This window comes from Scardinius erythrophthalmus (genome assembly GCF_964197995.2).
Source record: "Scardinius erythrophthalmus genome assembly, chromosome: 5".
In the NCBI taxonomy this organism is placed as follows: domain Eukaryota; kingdom Metazoa; phylum Chordata; class Actinopteri; order Cypriniformes; family Leuciscidae; genus Scardinius; species Scardinius erythrophthalmus.
In genome coordinates, this window is record NC_138225.1 from 31,250,616 (window position 1) to 31,275,078 (window position 24,463).

The following is a 24,463-nucleotide window of genomic DNA, read 5'->3' on the forward strand; positions in this document are numbered from 1 at the left end:
GAAAAGTACACTACCAATCGAAAGTTTAGGGTCGGTAAGGTTTTTGTTTGTGAAAGAAGTCCCTTACCAAGGCTCCAATTATTTGATCAAAAATACAGTAAAAACAATAATATTGTAAAATATAAATACAATTAAAACTAACTTTTATTCTTGAATATATTTTAAAATGTAATTTATTCCTTTGGTGGCAAAGCAAAATTTTCATCAGCCATTACTCTTCCGTCTTCAGTCACATGATCCTTTAGAAATCATTGTGATTTGCTCGAGAATAATTTCTTATTATCAATGTGGAAAACAGTTGTGTTGCTTAATATCGTTGTGCAAACTGATATTTTTTCAGGATTCTTAAAAGTTATACAGAATTTATTTTAAATAAAAATCTTTTGGAACATGGTAAAAGTCTTTACTGTGAATTATGATCAATTTAATGCATCCTTGATAAATAAAAGTATGTATTTCTTTCCTTTTTTTAATTCTGAATGACCCCAAACTTTTGAACAGTAGTGTATCTATGACCAGCAATGGAAATCACTATGCATTGAACACTTCTGCTTTATTTACAGAATATTAGTTTCAGTTAATTACAAAATGGTCAGTTAGTTCGTCTACATTTACTTATTTATTCTTTTTTCATAGCGACTTACAAATGAGGAATACAAGCGATTTATCTTAAGGGAGCAATAAACACGAGAAGTGCTAGTAAAATAATGTGTCAGTCAGTGTTCAGAATAGTGCAAGCTACAACATGGATGGATTAAGGCATAGTGATTTTTTTTAAATGCTCATGTAAAAATTTTCAGCTGTTTCTTGAATTTTGTCAAGGATTTGGCCGCCTGTAAAGGTTTGTGATGTTACATTGTGAACAAAGATGATCAAGCACCTGCTGAAGTTGAAGAGCAGCCTTTCAAACACCAGCACTGGCCCCGTACTGCTGAGAATGATCAGCGGTTGCCCACCCAGGAGACAGAAGATGGCTCCAGTGACCGCTGTACCCAGAAAGCTCTCCAGCACACCCTTCACCCAACACACAATGAAGAAGAGTCAAAGGGTTATGGAAAAACCCAACTGAAGCTAAGTCACAATCACGTTCCCTGCAAGTAAGGTCTGTTTAAGCATGTTTAAATCCATATTTGGATGGGACAAGCTATCCCTGAGGAGGTTAAAGGAAATTCATCATCGTTCACAGACATACTTTGTGATTTTTACAGGGGATGTGTGAGAAGAAACAAGCTGCACATATTTGCAAGGGATAATTTCACAAAGAAAATTGCCTACTGCTTTTCAGCTCACTCAAAGTTACTCACAGAAATGGCAACAGACAACAGACACTCCCTCCTCAATAATAACTAGCCATGTCCAATTTAGTAAATGAATTCACATATGTCCTGTTTTATAACTGAAATCCAAATATTGTTTGGAAGACTAATCCTGCTGAAATAGTGCTTATGAGAACTGTTGTGATGAACTGCCATTGACGAGATGTGACCTCATGTTACAGTTTGCTCTGCAATTTAAATCCCATCTGAATCAGTCATGTTTGTGTTTTTCTCACACAATCTAAGTAAAAATTACCAGATAATGGCTAACTCAGGCACCGCCTGAGAATCTAATCCCATCCAAATGAGAATGCCTGTGATTGTGGTATATTATTACCACTTCATCTGTCTTTTGACCTTTATCAAAAACTGTGACTAAAGCCTGCTACACCTTCATTAAGGATTTAAGCCTTTTGTTGAGTAAAATGACAAACAACAGTTGGTGGTTAAAATAGTCCTGTCAACTAATTTGACGTAAATGTAATCAATAAGGGGAGTCTGATCTACTCTGGACTACTCAAAACAGACACTGTAGTCCTCATCTTAATTAATTTCCTCATTTAATGTAATCTACATTATTTATGCATAAATTAATGTATCTAAAAATAAATTGATCCCTCTAAATGACACCACTTTGCTAGCTGACCTACTGAGGTGTTTCCCTGAGCTAAAATATTGACTAGCCAACGACATGTGCAGTAGATCTCAGCATTTTTCTTTAAAGGGGTCATGAACTGAGAATTCAAACATTCCTTGATCATTTGACAGGTAATAGGTCCCTATACTATAAAAATATACTGTTTCAAAACTCGAAACTTCCTTGTTATTTCAAAAATAGCTTTTATTGAAAACAAGGCCAGAAAACGGAATTATGACAGCGAATTATGATGACTATCATAGGGCAGCGAAAGACCGTCTTTGCAGAAGAAAATCAACGCCTACGTCTACATCACAGCATCTTTTGCACCGCCCACTGGTGCGTTAGTGAATAGTGACACGAGAACGAGAAAAGATCGAAACAGGATCAATAACATTACCATCCAAATTATATTAATGCTAGGAAAGTGTTTTTTCTCAACTATGTGAAAGTCTCAGCAGTGCAATATTTGTTTGTATTCGGTACATTTCACTGTGGATTATTTGGTAATTCAGTCACAATTTCGGCGCAGGCTTTGCAAACAGACTTTTACGATATGGATCCGTCAGCAACACCACAAACATGTAAGTAACCACGTTAATTCTAATGCCTGATCTTTGATCAGTGATTTCTGATGTGTAATTATTCAAGTTCAGACCGATTTTCTTTGTCTCAAAATCGTTTAATACCGTTTATGCATCAAAGCCAGTAACTAAACGATCAACTTCACATTATTTCTTTTAGTAGCATGAAAATATTTTATTATTTAAATTGTGATTAAATTATACACAGAAAGCGATCAAAGAACACTCCCCTTACAATCGCTGAAGCTGTCAATCACACAGCGCGAGTTTATCTGGATACTTGCCATAACTCCAAGTATGTCATCAATGATGCTGTTACACTGCACAACGAAGCTCTTACAGTATTTACATTGTGATTGCATTGTTATTTATGGTGAAAGCATTCATGAGAGTGCAGAAATAGCGCTGCAATGATGAGATCACTGTGTTCACGCGTTAAACAGACAGTCTGTCATCACTCATCACTGAAACCTTTCATGTGTTGGGAATAGATCTAAATATAATACTATAAGCATATTCGACAGCTGTAGTAGTAAAAACGTAGTTAAAGAATTCGAGAGGGTTCCACATGCATTACTTATTTCATATGCAAAGATGTCAGCCAATCACAGCAGTGAGCGTTTCCACTGAAGTCTCACAGCAGACACGCCCCTTCAAACAGAGCATTCAAAACAGAGGCTAAAATCAGGATAGGAAATAGCCATTTATTTCTAAATTGTGACAATTTTTTGATGTAAAAATCATATTAACATTATAATTATACCTCAGGAAACATTATAAAATAATCCAAAAAATCCAGTTCATGACCCCTTTAAAACAGCTAAATATATTAACTGTGAGACTTTAACTTACTAACATGACCTTTGAACTAGAGGTAACATTTCAAAAAGAGGGCAGAGAAAAAGGTGCCCCCAGTATGCGTCAGTTAAAGATTGACCCACACTGAATTACATTGTAATCTCTGGCAAGGTTGGACTGATTCTTATTTAGAAGAAAGAGCATATGGCACATCCATGGCACACAATAGGAAACGAAATTTCCTATGATTTGCAGTAGTATCTTTACCTGCATGTTCTCTGTGGCGTCACCCAGCAATCCTCCGAATGTGATGGCATTGGTTACTGTTCCCAGGTAGATGAAAAGAATGGCAGACAAAGACTGGATGTGTAGTGCATCGTAGAAATCACTGAAGAAAAAGGGGGCTTTTCTTTTGACATCAAGAATAAGGCCTCCACAAAACCTGAAGAACAAAATATGATACGAGTTAATTCTTATACTAAATATCTACAGGTTATCTTATCCTGTTTCCTCTATTTAAATATGTTTTTTTTTTTTTCACTTTGAACAGTGGGATTCAAAAATCTGAAAATCTGGGATACAATTTAAATAAATCAAAAATAAATAAAACATGCAATAAATCACAAAAATATAATATTATAACATGCAATGAAGAAGAAATATTATAATATACTATTTCAAGGTCAGTAATCAAAAGCAATAGGGGAATACACCAAATACTAAAACAGTTTGAAATGAATTTTAATTTTTATTAATTATTATTAAATTAATATACATTTTTTACACTAATTTTAATGCTGACAATATAATTTGCAAAGAAAAATGCTCAATTAAATTAGAAAAATGCAAAATAGAAACATTTTCACTAGTGGACATTTAGACCATATATTATATGAACAAAGTACTATTTTAAATAGTAGTATGTTTATTGGTATTATGATTTGGTAACAGCAAAAAAAAAAAAAAAACTATTTGGCGCAAATGCAGTACAAAAGCAGTTATTTGCCAAAGTTCAAGGTGTTTCCAAAACCAACAGTGGGAACGTACTGTACTAGAAAAAAACATATCTAATATTAATTGTCTGTTTCTCATAAACAGAGCACATGCTGACTCCCGTGTTTGCCTAATATTAAGATAAGTCTAGTCATTTAGAAAGGAGGAAAACAAACCTTTATCTGAACTAAACCATGGTGTTCAGAGAACATAATCTGTTTCTTGAGAAGAATTTATACAAACATTAACTCACTTCCCTGTCTTCTTTAGCTCATCGCCTACTGCGTGCCCCCCGCCCCCGTCTCCACCGCTGTGAGGCGTGTCTCCATTCATCTGTGTGCTGTCCCCTCCAGCATACATGTTCTTTCTGGACAACATAATAAACAAATCGAGATTGTTGAACAAGACACTTCAATGTTATTAATGTCCTGAAATAACTTATAGAGGAGGAAAGAAAACAGAGAAGGAAGAAAGATGACAAAAGACACACTCGTGGCCTCTTTAGAAGTCATTTTAAGGGCCCCAGCCTTAAGTTAAGTTAACTAAACATCCTGCAAGCTTGTACCTTGGTAGCCCACACAACTGTGCAATATGAAATAAAAATACAAGATAGACATGGTAATACCATGGTATTCTTCAAATTACAATCTAAATGCCATGATATATGAATATGGTACTCATCCAATCATCCATATAGTATGATAATCATTTAAACCAAGAAATGATAGTGAACGAAAGGACGATAAACTCATAAAATGCTCAAACAATAGATAGAATGATAAAACAACAGATAAAAATGAGATAAAGTCAGAGAACGATTGAACAATAGATAAAATGGTTGATCAACAGATAAAACAAAAAAAAAAAAAAGAAAAAAAAAGAAAAAAAATGATGAAAACGATAAAATGAAATAAAAAATAGGGACTGAGCAATAGATAAAATGATAGATGATAGACAGAACAAGCTAAAGTGATGGATGGATGGATGGATGGATGGATTTTTTATGAATGACAGACATACAGACAGACAGATAGTAAGTGAAGCAGTTCAGACTTGTTTACATTCAACAACCCGTGAATGCATGTACGAGGACTGCTGTGTGTAATGTGTTATGTACACTGTCTGTGATGCTGGTGTGACTGCATTCTGCGGGCACACAGCTCTGCTTTTGGTATTCAGGTGGCAGGATAAAACGGCGGCCTGCTGTCACTTCACTTGAAGCCAAAGAGAGGTCACGTGCTTCATCTAATTAACCGCTGCTCTGCTCTTTCACACTGAATGAATGAATGGCCTTTGTTCGCACAGACCTGGCTGGCTGGCCTTTGAAACTATTTCCTGACCATGTGTGACACACCACCTATAGCTTAAAATATATATATATATATATATTTGACATATAAAGGGACAGGCTCAGAAATTATATCTGACCATCATTTGAGTCAAAATAGGAACATTGACAGAGTTTGATGTGAGATATTGGTGGGGCTTCAGCAAAAATGATATGCTGATAAACATCAATTACCTTTTATCTGAGGATGGCAGGGATTTCGGAGGCTCTATCCTGATGGCAGGGTCCCACTCTCCAGGAGGGAGGACAATGACCTCATCCAAGAACTCGTCAATGCCAGCGAGGAGATCTTGTCTGTCCTTGGCTTTGTACGCAATTTCATGGAAGACCTTGATAAGAGAACGGTGATAACTCACTAACTTTCCCTACACAATCCAATCCAACAAATCCAATCACAAACCTTTTTTCTTTTCTTTTTCGGGCACAGCTACACAGTATCAGAACTTGTAGGCTACATTTACACAGTCAGTGTTTGGGATTGACAAATGTATATGTGTGACTATTGAATTGGCCTGTTCAAATCGCAGTTTACTGTGCAGGAGTGGCTTAAATACTTTTTTTTGGAGATGAACAACAGCCCTAAGTAACGCATACAATCTGTGTACCAACCTCAAAAAATGTGAGAAAAATTAAATGTTTAAGTTGAAATACTAAATTATTAAGACTAAAGCTGAAACAAAAATAAATCAAAGCTAAATAGAAATTTAAAAGAATTTTTTTTTAAAAAGACAAAAACAACAGAATTACTAAAACTTAAACTAAAATTAAAACAAAAACTTAAAATATAGCAAAAGTAAAATAACAATAGTTCTGTTACAGAATGCAGTTGTTCATAAACAAAAGAAAGAATGAACGCAACAATATTTAGCACTCTAAAACAGGACTGACAACAGTTTTCGGCTAAGATTAGTCTCTCCATGTACCTCATCAGACATCAGGGTAGCGATTGCTCTACCAATTTCATGGTATGACTTGGCTTTGCCTTTGGGTCCAAGCAGAATGAACAGAAATCTGGGGACAAGAAGACAATAACAAATATTAACGCACTTGATGTAAAACATACACATTTACTGAAAGCTTCGTTTTTAACTGAGCACCCCTTCACCACTACTTTTACTTCCCTCCTTGGCCTTGTGGGATGAAAGCAGGTCATACCTGGTGGGCACAGGCACTTCAGTCAGCGCCCCCAACATGACTGCCTGCTGCAGCCTCACAAAGGCCACAAAAGGACTGTCCAGGAAGTCCACTTCTCCAACGAGAACATTGGAAGCTTCAGCATCTCTGGGCAGCTTCTTCATAAACTTGTTCTTCAGCTGGAAACATGCAGGATGGTATTTTAATGAAGCTCGATAAGAAAGAAGAAACGGATAAACAAAGTGCACAAATCAAGCCCTAACACATGACCTCATTAAACATATTGCCCGGCTGGCATTTTGTGCCAAGAGTTGCCTGAGGCGAGATGTGATGAATCCAACAGCCGCAACTGTCCAACTAATGGAAACTACAAAGATTGGTGGTTGTACGTAGGATGGTTCATTCTAGGGTTCAGCAAAGGCCCACTGTGACTCCTGCATTCTTTTGCTCTAAACTCAGAGGAACCAGTGGTAACCAGTATAAAAAAACTGTTAAATTAATTTTATTTATACGGGCTGTTGTTGTTCCTACCAGTGATAAAATGAAGGCCAACTTCAAAGCAGTGGCATCTGCCAGCTCAGTCTTTGAGGTCATGCCAAATGTGAAATTTACAAGCCAAAGATAATTAGCACACCCTGCTCACATAGCCATAAATTGTTAAGCAACTGTAACTGGTGCCTCGAAGGTCGTTATTGACCTCTCTATTATTATTTTAATAGCTTAATGTGTTATTTAACAATTACTCAAGGTTATTGCGTATATAAAGAACTTTTATTTGTTTATTACTTCTTTAACAGTAAGACTAGCGCACATGGCAGAAATCCATTGACGTTAATTATGAAGCTCATAAATCAGATTTGACAGCTCTGCTGATAAACTGAAGATGGGGTTTCAGTGTCAGTCATTCATAAACCAGTTCCCCAGTATACTGCCAATACATAAAAATATTCTCTCCTGGAAGTTTTATTTAACAGGCAGAGTAAGCAGTTTAGTTAACAATTGACAGAACAAAACTTCTAGCAAGCACAATGGAAAACAGGGAGCACCTGAGCACATGACAAGACTCTCACTCATCAGAAGCAGCATATGAAATACTTCATGGTACTTTTGAGTGATTTTAATGGCTCCTTCCTGTGTAACACTAAAGAAAGATAGTCATACATGTTTGGAACATGAGGGTAAGCAAAATAAGACATTTTGGGTGAACTATACCATTAACACAGAGTTTGCTTGGTTAAAGAAAGAAGACTGAGACGAAAGAGGCAGCCCAATATGATTATCCCTGCTTCGTGGGAATAACCCTTGTAGAAACTCAATTCAACTCATGCTTAATCATCTGGGAATTTAGAAAGCAAAGCCACCATGGAGTAATAAAAATGATCTTAACCATGAATGAAACAAAAACAAGTGAGGAAGCGCTGGCCATAGCTGGAGATGAGTGACGTCACTGATGTTAACTGGAGGCCAGATTGTAGACAACATTACCAGACAAGCGTAAAGGGATGATTAAGGTATTAGAAGGACACACCTTAAACAACCCATAGTGTTTTTCTCAGACTTATATGAATGTTTACTTCTGAGCTTCATTCCGTGTAATATGTAGGAGTCAAAGAAGGGTCGGCAGATGGTCACTTCAGCAGCACATTATGCTGAATACAACCCCATACAAAGCGGTAACAAAGTCTTGTGCATTTTTTACATTGTATGTATCCCGATTTTATTAAAGGTAACTTCTGGCCTTTCAATACATCACACACCCCAATAAATTTCTATTAAAATCAAATATTACATCTCTACCCTATAAAAAAAAACCTATACCAAAATGTATTTAAATAAAGCAGTAAGCCCGCGAAGCTGTGATTTACAGTGAATTTAGAACAGCTAAGGGCCGCTGTTAGGCACGACGCAGAGCGGAGAACTGTTCTAAATTCACTATAAAACACGGCTTCAAGGGGCTTATTGCTTTTATAAAACGGTTACTCCATAAAAATATTCATTTTAATATTTATTTTATTCATAAAATAAACACCAGCAACAACAAAAAAGTATAACGTTATAGTTGCGCAATAATACAAATGTAATGCGGTCACAGGTGTATGTTTGTTGAGTCATTTACAACGGCTGCAAACGAGGCTCAACCAATCAGAATCAAGGACCGGAACTATACGTTTTTATAAATATATTTATTTCATACTAAGTATACTACAAATGCATTAACATATTTACTGACATAATGCTTGAGGGTTCCTGATATAAATATTATAATTAAACTTTATTTGGAGTACTTCTGTATTGCACAATGCACATTTCTTAATATTAAGCCTAAAATGTGTTTTAATATCACTCTTAGTAAGGACAGAATGATCTCTGTATAAGGTCAGTCTTTAAATTCAAGATATTTAAACAGACCTAAAGAATACTTGCAATAGTTCCACTTTAGCACAATCAAATATACTTAAATATATCTTTAGTTGGACTTCAGCACTATTTCAGGATAATTAAAGTGCATTAAGTACAAAATTAGTTGTTCCAATTTAGCAGATTTTAAGTATTTCAGTTTAGTATACCAAAAGTACAATTGTAGGGTATTTATATTAAGTACATAATATGTAAATGTATTTGTAGTATACTGAGCAAAAAATAAATGTATTTCAAATATATTTTGGTATATTTATTTTTCACTAGGGTACCGAAGCTGTCCAGCTCTCTGGCAGGTAGTATGCGGCGTGGAAAGGCTTAGCATCATCTCTGATACTGGATTACTTCCCCAGATAGAGCAAGCAATGCTTTATTACATCAGTCTGTCAACACAGTCTGACAGCCTGAATTTTATGTAGTCAAGCCATGGAACTGATGACTTTCTGTTGAAGCAAACGTAAATGGATGGCTGCAACCAAATGTCGGCAAATATGTTTAAATAAATGCTTTAAATTTTAAAAAATGTTGCTATTTTTTCATACTGTATTTGTCTTATTCCCATCACTCTTAATAAAATGTAATAAAACAAGTTTTGCCAAGGCTTGAAAGACTAATAAATTCATGGTCCTTCCTTAGGGGGGCGCTCTCTCTGAGGAAAAAAGTCAAGGTACTCTTGTCCTACATTACAGAGAGAAGCCATGGGATATGGATATTAAGTTAGCCCAATTTAGAAAAGCAAAATGATTCATTATACAAAGGGAAAAATAATTCATCACTCTAAATCACCATACCAAATCACTCAAAAATACTTAATTTTCTTCATTTCCAGATTCTGTGAATGTCTAATCTCAGAAAGCAGGAATGACGTCATCAAAAAATAAAAAGAAGCTAAAGTGTGACAAGCCACAAGGCTTTCACAGTGCACAACACAAAGCCGAGCCACCCCTCAATCTGTGCTTACAATCGCAATCTGTCCATGTCTCTGGCCCCCCTCACGCAAGCAGCCTCTCAATCCCCTACTCAGTCACAAGGAGCAAGGGCCATCTCCTAAGAGTCTGTCAACAGCGGAGGCCTTCCAGTAATCACATTCGCACTAGTATTTTCTGCCCGAAGCACTCAGCTATTTCACATAATGCTGCCTTCAGCAAGAAGGGATGGATTCCCAAGTAAAAAAAGGAAAGATTCTACAAATCCTCTAAGGTGAGCTTCTGTGAAGTGAGTTAATTTTTACGGTTTGTCACAGATTGACACCACCCTTATGACCTCTTGGTGCTCCCTCAATGAGAGACCAACTTCCCATTAGCAACGCAAGTCTGTAATTCCCACCAGCTATGTCTTTGCTTACAAAGTCCACTGCATTTGGTCTACTGTGCATGAAACCGCAATGTCCTATTTTATCATTAGGAAAACAATAATAATAATAAAAAAAGACTGTGTTTATGTGCAAAGGTTTCTGGCAATCAAAATTACAGTCAATTACAGATACCATACATTCTCTCTTTATTTTTATATTTGAGTATAAAAAATATTTCTTTATGCCGTTCAAAGAAGACTCTTATGGGTATATTTTTTATATATATGTAAGTCCATCAAAGCGCATCCATCTGTGATTAAACTGCTCGACATGGCCCTGCGGGGGTTAATAATGCCCTTCTGAAATGAAGCGATGTGTTCGTGTAAGAAAAATATCCATATTTAAAACTTTATCAACTAAAAAAACTAGCTTCGGGCAGACGGTCGTACGCAAGTCGACCTACGCCAGAAGAGTAACACTTGACGATGTACAGATGACGTAGTAGTAGCGTAAGCTTTGACACCTCTCGCGGTTCAAACAAACAGGGCTGGGCAACTGCGTTCGTCATTACATTGTCCATCGAGTTCATCTGCATCTCCACGTTATGGTAAGAGGCGTGACCTTTCCTGGCAACGTGCGCTAAGCTGCTGTCGAATCACAACACAGGAACCGCTGGCACAATCAGAACTCGTTACGTATTTCTGAAGGAGGGACTTCATAGAACAAGGAAGTCATCAGCCCGTTTTTAGGACAGTGAAAACAGCGGTATACAGATAAGTAAATTGTGTGAAAAATACTGTGTTTTTTTACACGCGAAACATGAACACATGTTATATTGCACACTGTAAACACAATCAAAGCTTCAAAAACACAGGAAAAACGGGACCTTTAAAGGTACACTGTGTAGGAATTTCTTCCCATCTAGCGGTGAAATGGAATTTTGCATTCATAGGAATAGTGCTCTCTAACGCCTCGCTTTTTCAAATGCTGAAATGTCATATACACCTAGGATGGCTTCAGGGTGAGTAAATCATGGGCTAATTTTAATTTTTGGGTGAACTACTCCTTTAAGGCATTTGGTATATAAATTGGACTCACCTGGTCTTTCTCTGGCTTGTCTGAGATATCGTTCAAGCTGCTTGATGTCAAGTTGCGATGAGTAGTGGTTGGGCTACCTGAGAAAGACAATGGTTCAATAAAAAAGCCCCAAATTAAAAGGGCACCATTCCATTATTTTAAAAACAAACTTTAAAAGAGGTCAACAGAGAAACCCAAATGCAGAAAAAGCAAGAGCACTTTGCATGTCAGAATAAACTAATGGGGAACTAATGGGACTGACAACACTTTACAGAATATGAATATTTTATAGGTTCTGAATTCCTTGAGTCCATAGAATAAAATAAATTAGGAAAGGTGATGTGCCATGAGAGAAAGGAATCTACTGAAAGGTTAACTATTAACCTTTCAGAGCCCAAGTCATTGTCATCATGCTGTGAAAAGCATGTGCAGGAGAACAGGACGAGCACAGTGAAGCAAAGAATTTTAAAATGTCACTGAAAACCTGTCATCACTATTACTGACCAGGATTCTTGTGCTATAATGAATAAGATGTCAGTTTGATGCAGCCAAAAGAAGAAGAAAAAAGTAGCCAAAAGAAGAAGAAAAAAGTAGCCGAAAGATGAAAAAAAAGAGCTTTACTTATGAATCACTTACTAAGAAAAAATAGTAATTTGAAAACAAAACAGAGAGAGATTTCACATCCACCTTCATAAATCCTACATTATCTGATCAGAGCTGTTAAATAATACGGTTATAGTCATAATGATATGATGATCTCCAGTGGAAAGTTCCACATAAATGATTCCAATGTGATTATTAAAAGACTTTGGCATTGAAATCTATTAAGGGTGAAGATCACCATAATGAGAAATTCTAGATATGGCAATCCATTACATAACAATGATCACAGGACTGACTAGTTAAACACAGATAGCCACAACAACAACATAAAAAAATTGGTAACAAAGGTAAAAACTTTAGAAGGGTCATTTCATACAATCTTAAAAATGAATGTTCTTTATTGGCATTAACAGTTCCTTTAACATCCATCTAACCTTTCCATTGTACAATAGGTTCTTTATAGTGGTGGTGGTTGAGGAAATTCATCCTTCCATATGTAAAGCGCTTTGAGTACATAGAAAAGCACTATATAAATGTAACAAATTAGAATTTTTATAGTGGGAAAAGGTTATTCAGATGTTAATATTCTTTAAACTTAAAAGGGTTCTTTAAAGAACCGTTGACTGAAATGTTCTTTGAGGAACCAAAAATGAATAATCTATGGCATCGCTGAGAAAACTCACTGTTGAATGAAGAGTTCAATGAACTCTTCAAAAGATCTAAGAAAATCTGACCCTTTTAAATCTACCATGCTATGCTATTCTATCACATCAATGTTACGCCCAAAGTATACTCCAGTTTATTACTGTGAAGGCTAGTGTATGAGAGTACAGCCAAATGCATGGCCTTTTAAAGTATACTCCATTTAATAGTGTAAGCGAACACAGGCGGTCAAACTCATGCGCACTAGAAAGTTTAATCCTTGTCCGGTGTCCGATAAAATGACTTTGTACTCATTAAAACTAAAGTTGTGGGTTTCTTTTAACCCCTTCACACAAGCAATTGTCATGCGGCCATCTATTGTTGTTGCCATCTTGAGAAGTTTGTTGTTGTTCCGTCTCAGCCATTTATTTTTCAACTGTGAAACAACGGGCCAGGGTAGAGTTGCCACCTTGTGGCTCATTTGTACTATGGTGAAGATGAAATTCACACCATATGAACTGTACGCATACCCTACACATTCAAACTAAAGTATACTTTGGACTTAACACACTACGTGGGGTGAGACACATTCACACATTGGCAACTGGTAAGTTGGAACTTACTAGGCCATCCCATGCTTGGACTTCCAGGGACTCGCAACACCTCCTCAGAGGTGCGAGTCATTAGACAAGGCACTGAACTCTCAAGTGGATTACGTGCTTTTAGTGACAAGTGCAGCAGAGCATCCAGAGGATAAAAAATGGTAAGAAGGGTGAAAAGAAAGATTGTTAAGGTGATAGAGGTCATACCAGTGGTTATAGGTATAAAGTTTAGCTAGTTTTGTAAAAGATTGCTCAGAAAAAGAGAAGGTAGAAAAGAAACATTTGTTAAGAAGGTAGGGAAGTTAAGGGAATATAAAAGTTCTAGTGAATAACATTTGTCACATTCAAAAAGTCCATTGGTCAATGAATCACAGGATTCATGGCATAAAAACTGTGCATTTGTATCATCAATCGAATCATGATGTTTGTGTACATTTTTATCAATGCACTATTTGTCTTAACTGAAGTAATGTGAATATTACTGCCAAAAATCTAATGATCCTCTTGACCATTATTTGAAGTGTTGTATCATCTCATCTTTCTCAGATTAGTTAATTAGTTCACCAGTTCAAAACGGTTTAGATTCTCAACAATGTAACGCAACAGCATATTGTGTGCATCACTGAAAAACATAGAGACAGGACAGACTAAGACTGGCTACACACTGGCTGCGTGGCGTGTCCGTTTTTATTTTGGCTAGGTTAGAGCTTGGACACTGCCTGCGTGACACGCACGTCTCAGCGTGTTGGAAGCGTTTCCAAGTCAAAATAGAATAGGAAAAGATGTGTATGTGTCATTTTGACATGAATACATATTAATAAATGACATTTTGATGTTTGAAATTCTCTAGGTTTTGACATAAATGCAGATAGAAATGTAATTTTAAAAAGATTTTCAAATTGCACCTGTCAATCCAGAACGAAATATTCTGTAGCCTATTTTGCCGTCAATAGCCTACTGTCTTTGCTGTATCAGTAGGCTATATATTTATGTTTAACATGAAGTATAGGCCTTCCACAACTCTCTCCCCATATGTCGAACAAGGGTGATCCAATCACGTGAGCAGCGCCGCGTCAGACACGTTTCTGGTGTGCAAAGACATAGAAAACGCCACGAGCTGACACGCAACAGAAACGCCACGCTCACGCCATGCAGCCAGTGTGTAGCCGGCCTAAACAATAGGATTGACAAGGAATGAGTTACTATTTAAAGACCCCATGAACTCTTTCCATGTCTACTAGCTTTGTCTATATGCGTTTGTACTCCTTAAAAAAGCCAAAATTTACCTTTAACAGACTCATCCTTACCTACACAGTTTTTTGTCCAATAAAATACTCTCCAGAATGAGAATGCCCCTCTCCCTAATTTGACCTGTACCTGACTAGCAAGTGGCAAATCCTGTTAATAGCTGTGAAATAACTAAAGCCTACTGGTTATTAAAAAATACAATCCATTTATGTCATACCCGAACCTACTGTTATAACAGAAAATATGCTTCTGTTCAAAAGTTTGACTTTGGTAATATTTTTTATGTTTATGAAAAAATATCTTTTGCTCACCAAGACTGCATTTATTTTACCAAAAAAAAAAAAAAAAAAAAAAAAAACAGTAATATTGTGAACTATTATTACAATTTAAAATAATTTAAATATATCAGAATTTTCAGCAGCTATTACTATACAGTCTTCAGTGTCACATGATCCTTCAGAAATCACTATCAATGTTGAAAACAGTTGTGCTGATTTGTGATTTTGTGGAAAACGTGATACTTTTTCAGGATTCTTTGATGAATATATCAATATAAGTTCACAAGAACAGAATTTACTCAAAATAGAAATGATTTGTATCTTAAATCCCCTTACTGCCAGTTTGGATCGTAGAAATGCATCCCTGCTAAATGAAAGTATTCATTTCTTTCAAAATACAAATAAAAAACTTTTGAATGGTAGCATATTGCAAGTGTCTTTAAAACATGGAGACAACTACTTAATCAAATCAGCAAATTAGTAAAACATTCATTAGAAACACATTTTTAATATTCAAAAACTATGTGACAGATGCTATCAAATCTGTAAAAGGTTGTGATGTAAATCTTCAAAATAAAGTAAAACGAATAAAACAAAAAATATTTGGTTTTATGGTTCTTCAGTTATCTTTGTGAATAACACAATAAAATTCAAAACACAAAATCAAAAAAGGCAAAAATACTTTTTTAAGTGTGAAGAAAACAATCCACAAACAAAAGAATAAAAAAATATATCAATAGCTTAAAAAGAAAAAGGAGGAATAACTGCACCAAACTGGCACCCATATTACCATTATCCGGGGTGGAAAACAGCCTACTTGCACTGGAGACCGTCTTGCCAATGTCAGCCAAAGAGCGAAGATTGGACTTCTTGGTCTGGTGGCGATGCTTCCTCAGCAAGGTGTACATGACCTTATCTTTTAGGTCAGCTTTCAAGAGACCATTCTCAATCTGACTGTCAGTGATCATTTCTGAAAGAAACAGAGTGGATAGCAAACAGAGACAGGTAGACCGTGAGAAAGCAAAATGAGGGTTAGAAGAGACCTGCCTAATGGTTATTTCACTTCGACAGATTTTGAGGAGCTCAGTGCACCCCCATCACAACCGAGCAATTTTTTGCATTTAAATATCAACTTTACATAACTCTGTTCTTAAAACTTTGAACTAGAACTTGAAATTGAACTCTCTGAAGGAACTTGAAGTCAGTGTCAGTGAAGCGACACATTGCGTTCTATTCTTAGTCTTTAGAAGTGGACTTCTAATGAGGCAGTGGCTTGTGCATAAGATTGTCTGGTGGTTCCTGTAAGCATCTATTTTTATAAAAGAGGGTCAAAGACACGAGGCCTGGGCCCTCAGGCCCTTTTTGTGAATGGTTTGGCCCTTAATGGCTGATCCTTCAATTCATTTTTATCTCAAAAGGCGCTCTATGAGGTTGACTGAGCTTAACTCAGCCAAACTTAACATTTACTGCAAATTGATAATAGGACTTGACACATCATGCTCTGAGTAAGAGATTTGGGTATGAGATTCAAGAATGTGAATTAATAAATCTCACTTGATTGGTGGCAGTGGTTACAATCTCAAACCAACCATCTAAATCCAGACAGCTGCAGTAAATTACTAATTTTTTCAATCAATCCTCTAAGGAAGCTCTTCTGAAAAAATTACCAGATTCACATACTTTGCTAACAGTGCACTAGCGTTGTTTAACGGCCACACAATTTTCACCCTGATCTTCCTCATGCTCTGTCTGAATTCAGTATAAAAGAAATGGCCGCCCTGAATGGATGCAACCACCCGTGCATCTGAACCCAGAGTTACAGCGGAGGTTGAGAGAGGAGTGTATTAAACAGAGCAATGAATGCATCCTGACATGTGAGCATTTGGAAAGCGAATAAATAGATGGGCTGTGCTGGCCGAGACAGTGAATGCATATCACACGTGCTATATCTCAGTCCGTACAGTACATTTGGAAAAGCTTTTTTTTTTCTCTGAGTCTGATCTGATCTCAAGTGTTATCTTTATGATCTTTCTTTTGCCCTGTCCACTGACAGGGGGCCAGTGCTGGTGCCAGAGATAATGCCTTACAAGAAACCATTCTGCATGCTTCCACTACAGAAAAGGCAGCTCAAAATGTTATCATTATGTTAAATTATTTTCTAAAAACGTGTACTTTCAGCCTTATTTACCTTGTCTGTCTAAAATAAAATGATAGGCATAACATAAACAACACGTGAAATGACTGCAATACATTTTACTTTATTGAATCAAAAGCTGTTTGTGTTGAAGAAACTGAAGTAAACTATTTTGGAAGTAATACAAAGTTAAAGAAAATATTTGTTTTCAAAACTCGTTATAATGTAGTCAGTTCCGTCATCGTTCTGCTCTTAAATCAGTGGGTCACTCAATTTGAGTTCACTTTGGTTCCATTTTGGTGGAAAAAGGGTATTTGAGTGCCATAGAGACTTTACATTTGTAATCAGAGCATCCACAACATTTTAAGTTAATTATCCTCTGAGTAAGCAGGACAGTCAAAGCCCAAAATGTCTGCAAAGGAAAAGCTTACCAACGACCCCTGGCAGTGTGGAGGCCTCTAGGTCCAGCATGATGGTGCCCTTCTCTATACACGTCCTAAGTTCAAAGAGACTATGTAGGGACAGAGTGGCCACATGTGGTTTACTCCATCGCTCCCCACCTTTTTCCACCTTCTCTTCAAACTTGATCCACCTTAGTAGAAGAAACAACAGAGACTTGAAGGTAATGAAGCTCAAATCCAGTCTCATGTGAACAGTTCTGTATGAAAGTGCAATGCACAAGTAAACTGATCATTGATTGAAAATGTATTTGGTGCTCAACAAGTAACATTTATTATTATTATTATTATCACAGTAGAAAACGGTTGTGTTTGTTAATATTTTTGTGGAAATTGAGATACAGAGACATTTTTCAGGATTTTTTGATGAATAGAAAGTTTAAAACAACAGCATTCAATTTAATGCATCCTTGCTGAATAATAGTATTAATAAAAAACATAAAAAAAAACATACTGAACCCAAACTATATACATATTCTTAAATCTACTGTATCAGAGACAAAATCCAGTCCCAGACATCAAACTAGAGTCTAAAACAGCCCTCATATTGAGCTCTAATCTTTCCTCCTGTATAACTTTATTCAAATTGATGAGCCTGCTTGAAAGGATTAAATATGCAATCTCTAATCCTAAAATACACAAACAGGCTGTAATCTCATCTCCAAAACAATCTCTCAAATAAAGTCTTGATTGAAAATGAAAAGATCAGCAGTAATAATTCCTGTACTCATTCGTAGTGATCTGTTAAATGGCCACTGTGGCATGTGATAATGGCCGCTGATTGGGGACCACCTGGAGTGCTACTAATTTTAACATGAAACTGCCCCTCTCATTGAATGATCAAACCCATTCGAGAGCAGCACAGCTCCATAATTGATGTGTGCTGCATGCAAGACATGTCCTTCATCAGAGACCAAGTTTTCTGCTCAAATGAACTCACGATCACAGGGATTTAAAGCAACAGTGTCTGTTAAATGCTTGAGTGTCAGCTGAAAGCATCTATGTAATATTTCTAAACTGCTTCACACCATTCCCTAAAAAATAATCAGATGGGAAACATCCCTTTAGACACTGTCAGGCATTTAAAATGTCTTCAGATACTGGCACCAAGCAGTCATTGGCAATGAGCCAGTACACTTGAATGTTCTTTTGATGAATTGTATGGAGCCTATATAACAAGTCTGTAAGAGTAATTAAAGTGGTCTATAAAGCAAACAAAACATAAGTGTACTATTTTTCCCATCTTCTCTAAAAATGCACTATCATTTAAAAGTCTGGGATCTGAACAATTATGCTTTTGAAAGAAGATTCATATGTTCACCAAGGCTGCATTTGTTTGACCAAAAATACAACAAAAAAGGTAATATTATGGGAAATGTTATGGGAAAGCTGAATTGTCAGCAGCCATTACAACTCACTTCAGTGTCACATGATCCTTCAGAAATCATTCTAAAATGCGGAATAGAAGCTGAAAAAAACTGAATTTAAAATAGAAATCTTTTTAATATATCATTGCCGAATACAAAGTATACAATTCTCTTTTTTTTAACTCTTAAATGACCCCAAACTTATAATTAACATAATTCCTCCAAAAAATTAGTACATTTTAGGAGATCTGTTTGCAAATTTAAAATTAATAAAATTTGGGCAAAACATGAGATAAAATAATACTATTAGAAACAAATAAATATTCAGGGAACCTTAGCTTTTTTCAACACCTAGTTCCTGCTAATAATACTGGCTCTAATAGCTCTGGTCCCTTTTTGAGTCCAAGCAAAGTCACAAGGTTCTTACCTGGCAGTTTCCTTCCACTCCATCTCCTGGCCATCAATAGACAGTAGCTCGTCCAGCTCTGTGAAGAGCTGAGGAGGCGCTGGACTGTCATCGTCCTCTCCCAGCATGAATCGGATGCGCTCCGCAGCAGGTGAAACTGCAACAGGAAAAATACTGCGGGTCAGAGGCACAGGTACAGTCCTGCATATTTCCAGCTTGCCATCACTTATGCCATTAGGCCAGATATCCATTTTTTCTCCAGAGGGAGGTGGAGGAGGAATCTTGACCGCAGACACGTCTGAATCTGGGTCCACAACCTGATTGGACTCAAATTCCATCTTCACCTCCTCTCCAGCCTCACTCTTCTCCACATTATTGTTCTCAGACATGTTCTCCAGGTTATTATCTGATGCATCCATCCTAAAACCCTCTTTAAAAACACTTTTGTTCCCCAGAACACGATCAAAGCTGGTGAGGATGGCTGAGAGTGGGAGGGAGGTCAAAGACACGAGACCCCACGCAGACAAGCAGCACTCAGACCGTCATTAGAGATCCTCCGTGTTGTCTGCTATCCTGTACACCCCACTCTAACACAGTGACACCTAGGTAGTTAAAAGGGGGTCCCACTTGTCACCCCAGAGCAACAGCCCGCCCATCGGCTGCTCCGGCTGTACCCCCTCGCCATTGGCCCTCCGACTTTGGCACCTTGCCCTGAGCCCCTCATTAACAATTAGGAAATGTTTCACAAACTGTTCATTCTTCTCAAGAGGGCCTCGCTTTCCTTCTCTCTTGTTTTCTAATTTGAATATTTATTAGTTCTTGCGGAAAAGAGTAAACAGTCCCTAGTAAAAAAAGAATATATACCAAAATGTATTTAAAATACGTTTGTTTCATACTAAGTGTACTACAAACGCATTGACATATTTACTGACAGATTACTGGTATAAATATTATAATTAAATTTGATTTGGAGTACTTCTGTATTGCACAATGCACATTTCTTAATATTAAGAATAAAATGTGTTTTAATATCACTCTTAGTAAGGATAGAGTGATCTCTGTATAAGATCTTTAAATGCAAGATATTTAAACAGACCTAAAGTATACTTGCAATAGTTCCACTTTAGCACAATCAAACAAGTATATCTTTAGTTGGACCTCAGCACTATTTCCGGATAACTAAAGGGTCAGTTCACTCAAAAATGAAATTTCTGTCATTAATTACTCACACTCAAGACGTTCCAAACCCGTAAGACCTTCGCAAGATCAACGTTCATCTTCGGAACACAAATTAAGATATTTTTGATGTAATCCAAGAGGTTTCTGAACCATCCATAGCCATAGCCATAGCAACGTCTTTCAAGGCCCAGAAAGATAGTAAAGACATTGTTAAAATAGTCCATGTGACTACAGTGGTTCAACCTTAACGTTACGAAGCGACGAGAATACTTTTTGTGCGCAAAAAACAAACAAAAATAGCGACTTTATTCAACAATTTCTTCTCTTCAATGTCAGGTACAACATTGAAGAGTCAGGTATAGAGCAACGCTTCTGGGTTGTACGTCAGAACGCCAGCTCAGTATTGGCCAGCTCCTGTGTCAGCAGCACACGTATGCGTTGTGGTGCTCACGTGAACAGCGCCAGCCAATAATGAGCCAGTGTTCTGATATAGGACCTTGAAGCGTTGCACTGCGCTGTTTGCAGTGGGTGAACTTTTTTATAACTCATCCGTTTAAATTATATTAAGCCTTTAAGTTCAGCATAATTAAGGGCGTGGCCACTTGAGTGACAGGTGGATTGCTGCTGATGTCACTACTAGCCGTTTGTATGCTGTCTGTTAGCCGTCACGTCACCTCAGCTAATCCCGCCTCTTTGCCCATTTTCGGTTATCCGGGAGTGACACGCGGTGATGTGCTGCCAAGATGGCTCCGCCCACTTTGGGCTTCAAAAATGCTCTTAAGAAACCGGCGGGTGACATCTCGGACACTACGTCCATTGTTTTATACAGTCTATGGAATAAACACTGTTTTTTTATATAATTTGCATTATCAAACAAAATAGAACTGGACATTTTAATATTTTTCAGATATCTGTGTAAGGTGAAAGGTCATGGCGACTACTCTTCAATAACTTTCCCTATTATTCAATATATGCTCAGAAAAAAATGGTACAAGTGATGTATGTAGCTCTAGCTCAGTGTGAATAAACTGTCATAGGCATTTCGTATACCGTAATAAAAAGAGAAACTGTCCTCTGATTCAACGTCCATTGCTGATGTCATTGGCTTGAGTTGACATCTTCTAATGTTGATAACATCAAAATAAACATCATGGATACAATGCCGTTTGAGTAAATGAGTAATCTGATTGTACAGTTCAGCGCTGAACCAGTCTGATTTCTGACGAAACCTCCAGACTGAATTACTATCCATAAAGCGCTTGTGTTTCTTTGAAAAGGTTATTAAACTACAGTATCTGAGTGGATAGAAGTACTGGATATAACACTAGCTTTCCAAAGCCAGTATTTCCCTCAACTTTTATTGCTTCTTATATTGTGAAAGACAGGTCAGAGATGTTATCAGCAACTGGAAAAGTGATAACAGAATGAGAAGAAACTTTAAAACTACTATAGCCACAAAACATCAGTAATTCCAACATTTTTATAATACCATAACCTACGACACCTTTGTTCATATTGAACATTATTATGAGTTTACAAATAAAAACACTGTAACTGAGACTATAAAAATGTGCCAACTAATATACTGAGATTTTGCCTTGATAGTCTGCCATGAGATCCTCTTATCTTTGATGAATTTTAAGATATTTCAAGAATTTAATACACACTTTTTCAAATATACACTACCGTTCAGATGTTTGGGGTCAGTATTTTTAAGAAATGAATACTTTTATTCAGCAAAGATGCAATAAGCTAATCAAAAGTGTCAGTATTATGTGACAAAAGATTTCTATTTCAAACCAATTCTGTCAAATAATCCTTTTTTTTTTATCAAAGTCTCCATAAAAATATTTCAATATTAAAATTCAATAAAATACATAAAAATAAGCAGCACAACTGTTTTAAACATTGATAATAACAAGAAATGTTTCTTCAGCACCAATTTAGTATATTATAATGATTTCTGAAGGATTGTGAGACACTAAAGACTGGAAATTATGCTGCAAATTCAGCTTTGCCATCACAGGAATAAATTAAATTGTACAATATATTAAAAAATAAACAGTTATTTTAAGCTGTAATAATGTTCCTGTATTTTTGATCAAATAAATGAAGCTTTGGTGAGCATTAGAGACTTCTTTCAAAATCATTAAAAAAAATAATCTTACAGATCCAAAACCTTTGAAACGGTATGTATCGAGAAATTGCAATACATTATGTTCATTGTTTAAAGTAAAAAAGAAATAATGTCAAAGTTTAAAGTATACATTTATTGATTATTTTATTATTTTTAAGATATGTTCAGTTCACAGGAAATGACTAGGCAGTACTGTTTAACTCATTTGGGCCAATTCGTTGTCCCAACTCTGTTCTTCAAAGTCCACACACAAAGTGACCCTGCGATGCATACAGACAACTCTGCTATGGATACCAAGCACTAAGCCTCAGCGGACACTCACTTCATGCTGTTGTTAAGCAGGGCCGGGACAGAGGGAACAAGCGAGGGAGGGAGAGAAAGAGGCATGGGTGAGTTCAGTATGGGAGAGAGCGCAAAGGACAGATAGAAATGAAAATCGCATCGTTCAAACAAAGTTTCAAAGCTGTGGGCTCTCTCGCCAAGAGCTACGACCCACACAAAGGGGACTTTGTCCATGCACCAGGGGCTTATGGGAAAAGCGAGGGGGAAGTATGCCCAGGGTCCAAAAAGGGACTTAGCTGAGCGGCCACTTCATGCTGGAGAGTCCCAATCTCACTAGCAAAACTGTGCAACATCCCACATGCAAACAGCAGTATCCCAATCCACATTCCTCTCACTTCATCTGAGAGCAAGTATTCAATGGCATTCTTGTGCCATGCACAGACCAGAAAAACAATAATTCTCAAATGCTCACGGGTCTGTGAATTGTGGTGTTGAGGCAGTTACAAGCTTCCCACGTCTGTCTGTAGTAGAATTAATGGCCTTTGGAGCATTGCACGTCCTGTATACTCGCAGACATAGATTAATGCAGGCTTGGCAGCTTGTGGGCATTTTAAAGAGAATCATTCAGAATACACAATATTTTCATCAGAAGCCTTGCTCTCTTATTCTTTTGCTGATGGTGATGGTGCTTTCCAGAAAGAGGCCAATATTAAAGAAATAGTTTAATTGAGAAAATTTGTAATTCTGTATTTACTTACCCTTATGTTGTTCTAGACGTGTATGAGTTTATTTGTTCTGCTGAACACAAAAGAAGATGTTTTAAAGAATGTTGGTAACCAGACAGTTGACGGTAGCCATTGACTTCCATAGTATTTTTCCTACTATGGAAGTCAATGGGGCCCATCAACTGTTTGATTGCCAACATTCTTCAAAAAAAATTTGTGTTCAACAGAAGAAATAAATTCATACAGGTCTGGAACAACATAAGGGTGATTAAATTATGACAGATTATTTGGGTGAACTAACCGTTCAAGGCATAAAATACAACCAACAGAAGAAGATTTGATAGTACATGTTTTCCAAAAGGGAGGTTCGTGAATTCATAAAAAGCAAATAATGAATTCAATCAAACGTAACATTAAAATTAAGAAATGGGGCTACACAATTCATTTAAATGAAACTGAAATAACGATCTATCTTTTCAGATCACTATTATCAAATCAAACGCTGTGATTTAATGAGAACTATAGTCAGTTTCAGAGTGAAGAGCGGCTCTGTTTACACATGTGCAGCTTATAATACCGTGCAGCTCAGTTTACAGTTCACAGCTGCGTCTCTCAAACGAGTCTGCGCAGTAGTGAGAGTCTGCACAGTAGTGAACTCGGAGCCTGAGTCTGCACAGTAGTGAGAGTCTGCGCAGTAGTGAGAGTCTGCGCAGTAGTGAACTCGGAGCCTGAGTCTGCACAGTAGTGAGAGTCTGTGCAGTAGTGAGAGTCCGTGCAGTAGTGAACTCGGAGCCTGAGTCTGC

At 36.9% G+C, this 24,463-nt stretch overlaps 1 protein-coding gene across 3 annotated transcripts in view; it reads right to left on the bottom strand.

Moving 5' to 3' along the window:
- The window catches only part of slc4a4a (solute carrier family 4 member 4a), a gene marked incomplete at its 5' end in the record, with an annotated part of 66,124 nt that overhangs the window by 14,744 nt on the left and 26,917 nt on the right, over positions 1-24,463 (bottom strand). For all 3 annotated transcript variants that reach the window (XM_081367079.1, XM_081367078.1, XM_081367077.1), the window contains 10 exons: positions 881-1,014; positions 3,603-3,777; positions 4,582-4,695; positions 5,851-6,005; positions 6,600-6,687; positions 6,832-6,989; positions 11,621-11,697; positions 15,763-15,942; positions 17,538-17,698; positions 19,359-19,494. In XM_081367079.1, the coding sequence (XP_081223205.1) occupies positions 881-1,014; positions 3,603-3,777; positions 4,582-4,695; positions 5,851-6,005; positions 6,600-6,687; positions 6,832-6,989; positions 11,621-11,697; positions 15,763-15,942; positions 17,538-17,698; positions 19,359-19,494 (1,378 nt within the window). The remainder of the gene's footprint in view (positions 1-880; positions 1,015-3,602; positions 3,778-4,581; positions 4,696-5,850; positions 6,006-6,599; positions 6,688-6,831; positions 6,990-11,620; positions 11,698-15,762; positions 15,943-17,537; positions 17,699-19,358; positions 19,495-24,463) is intronic.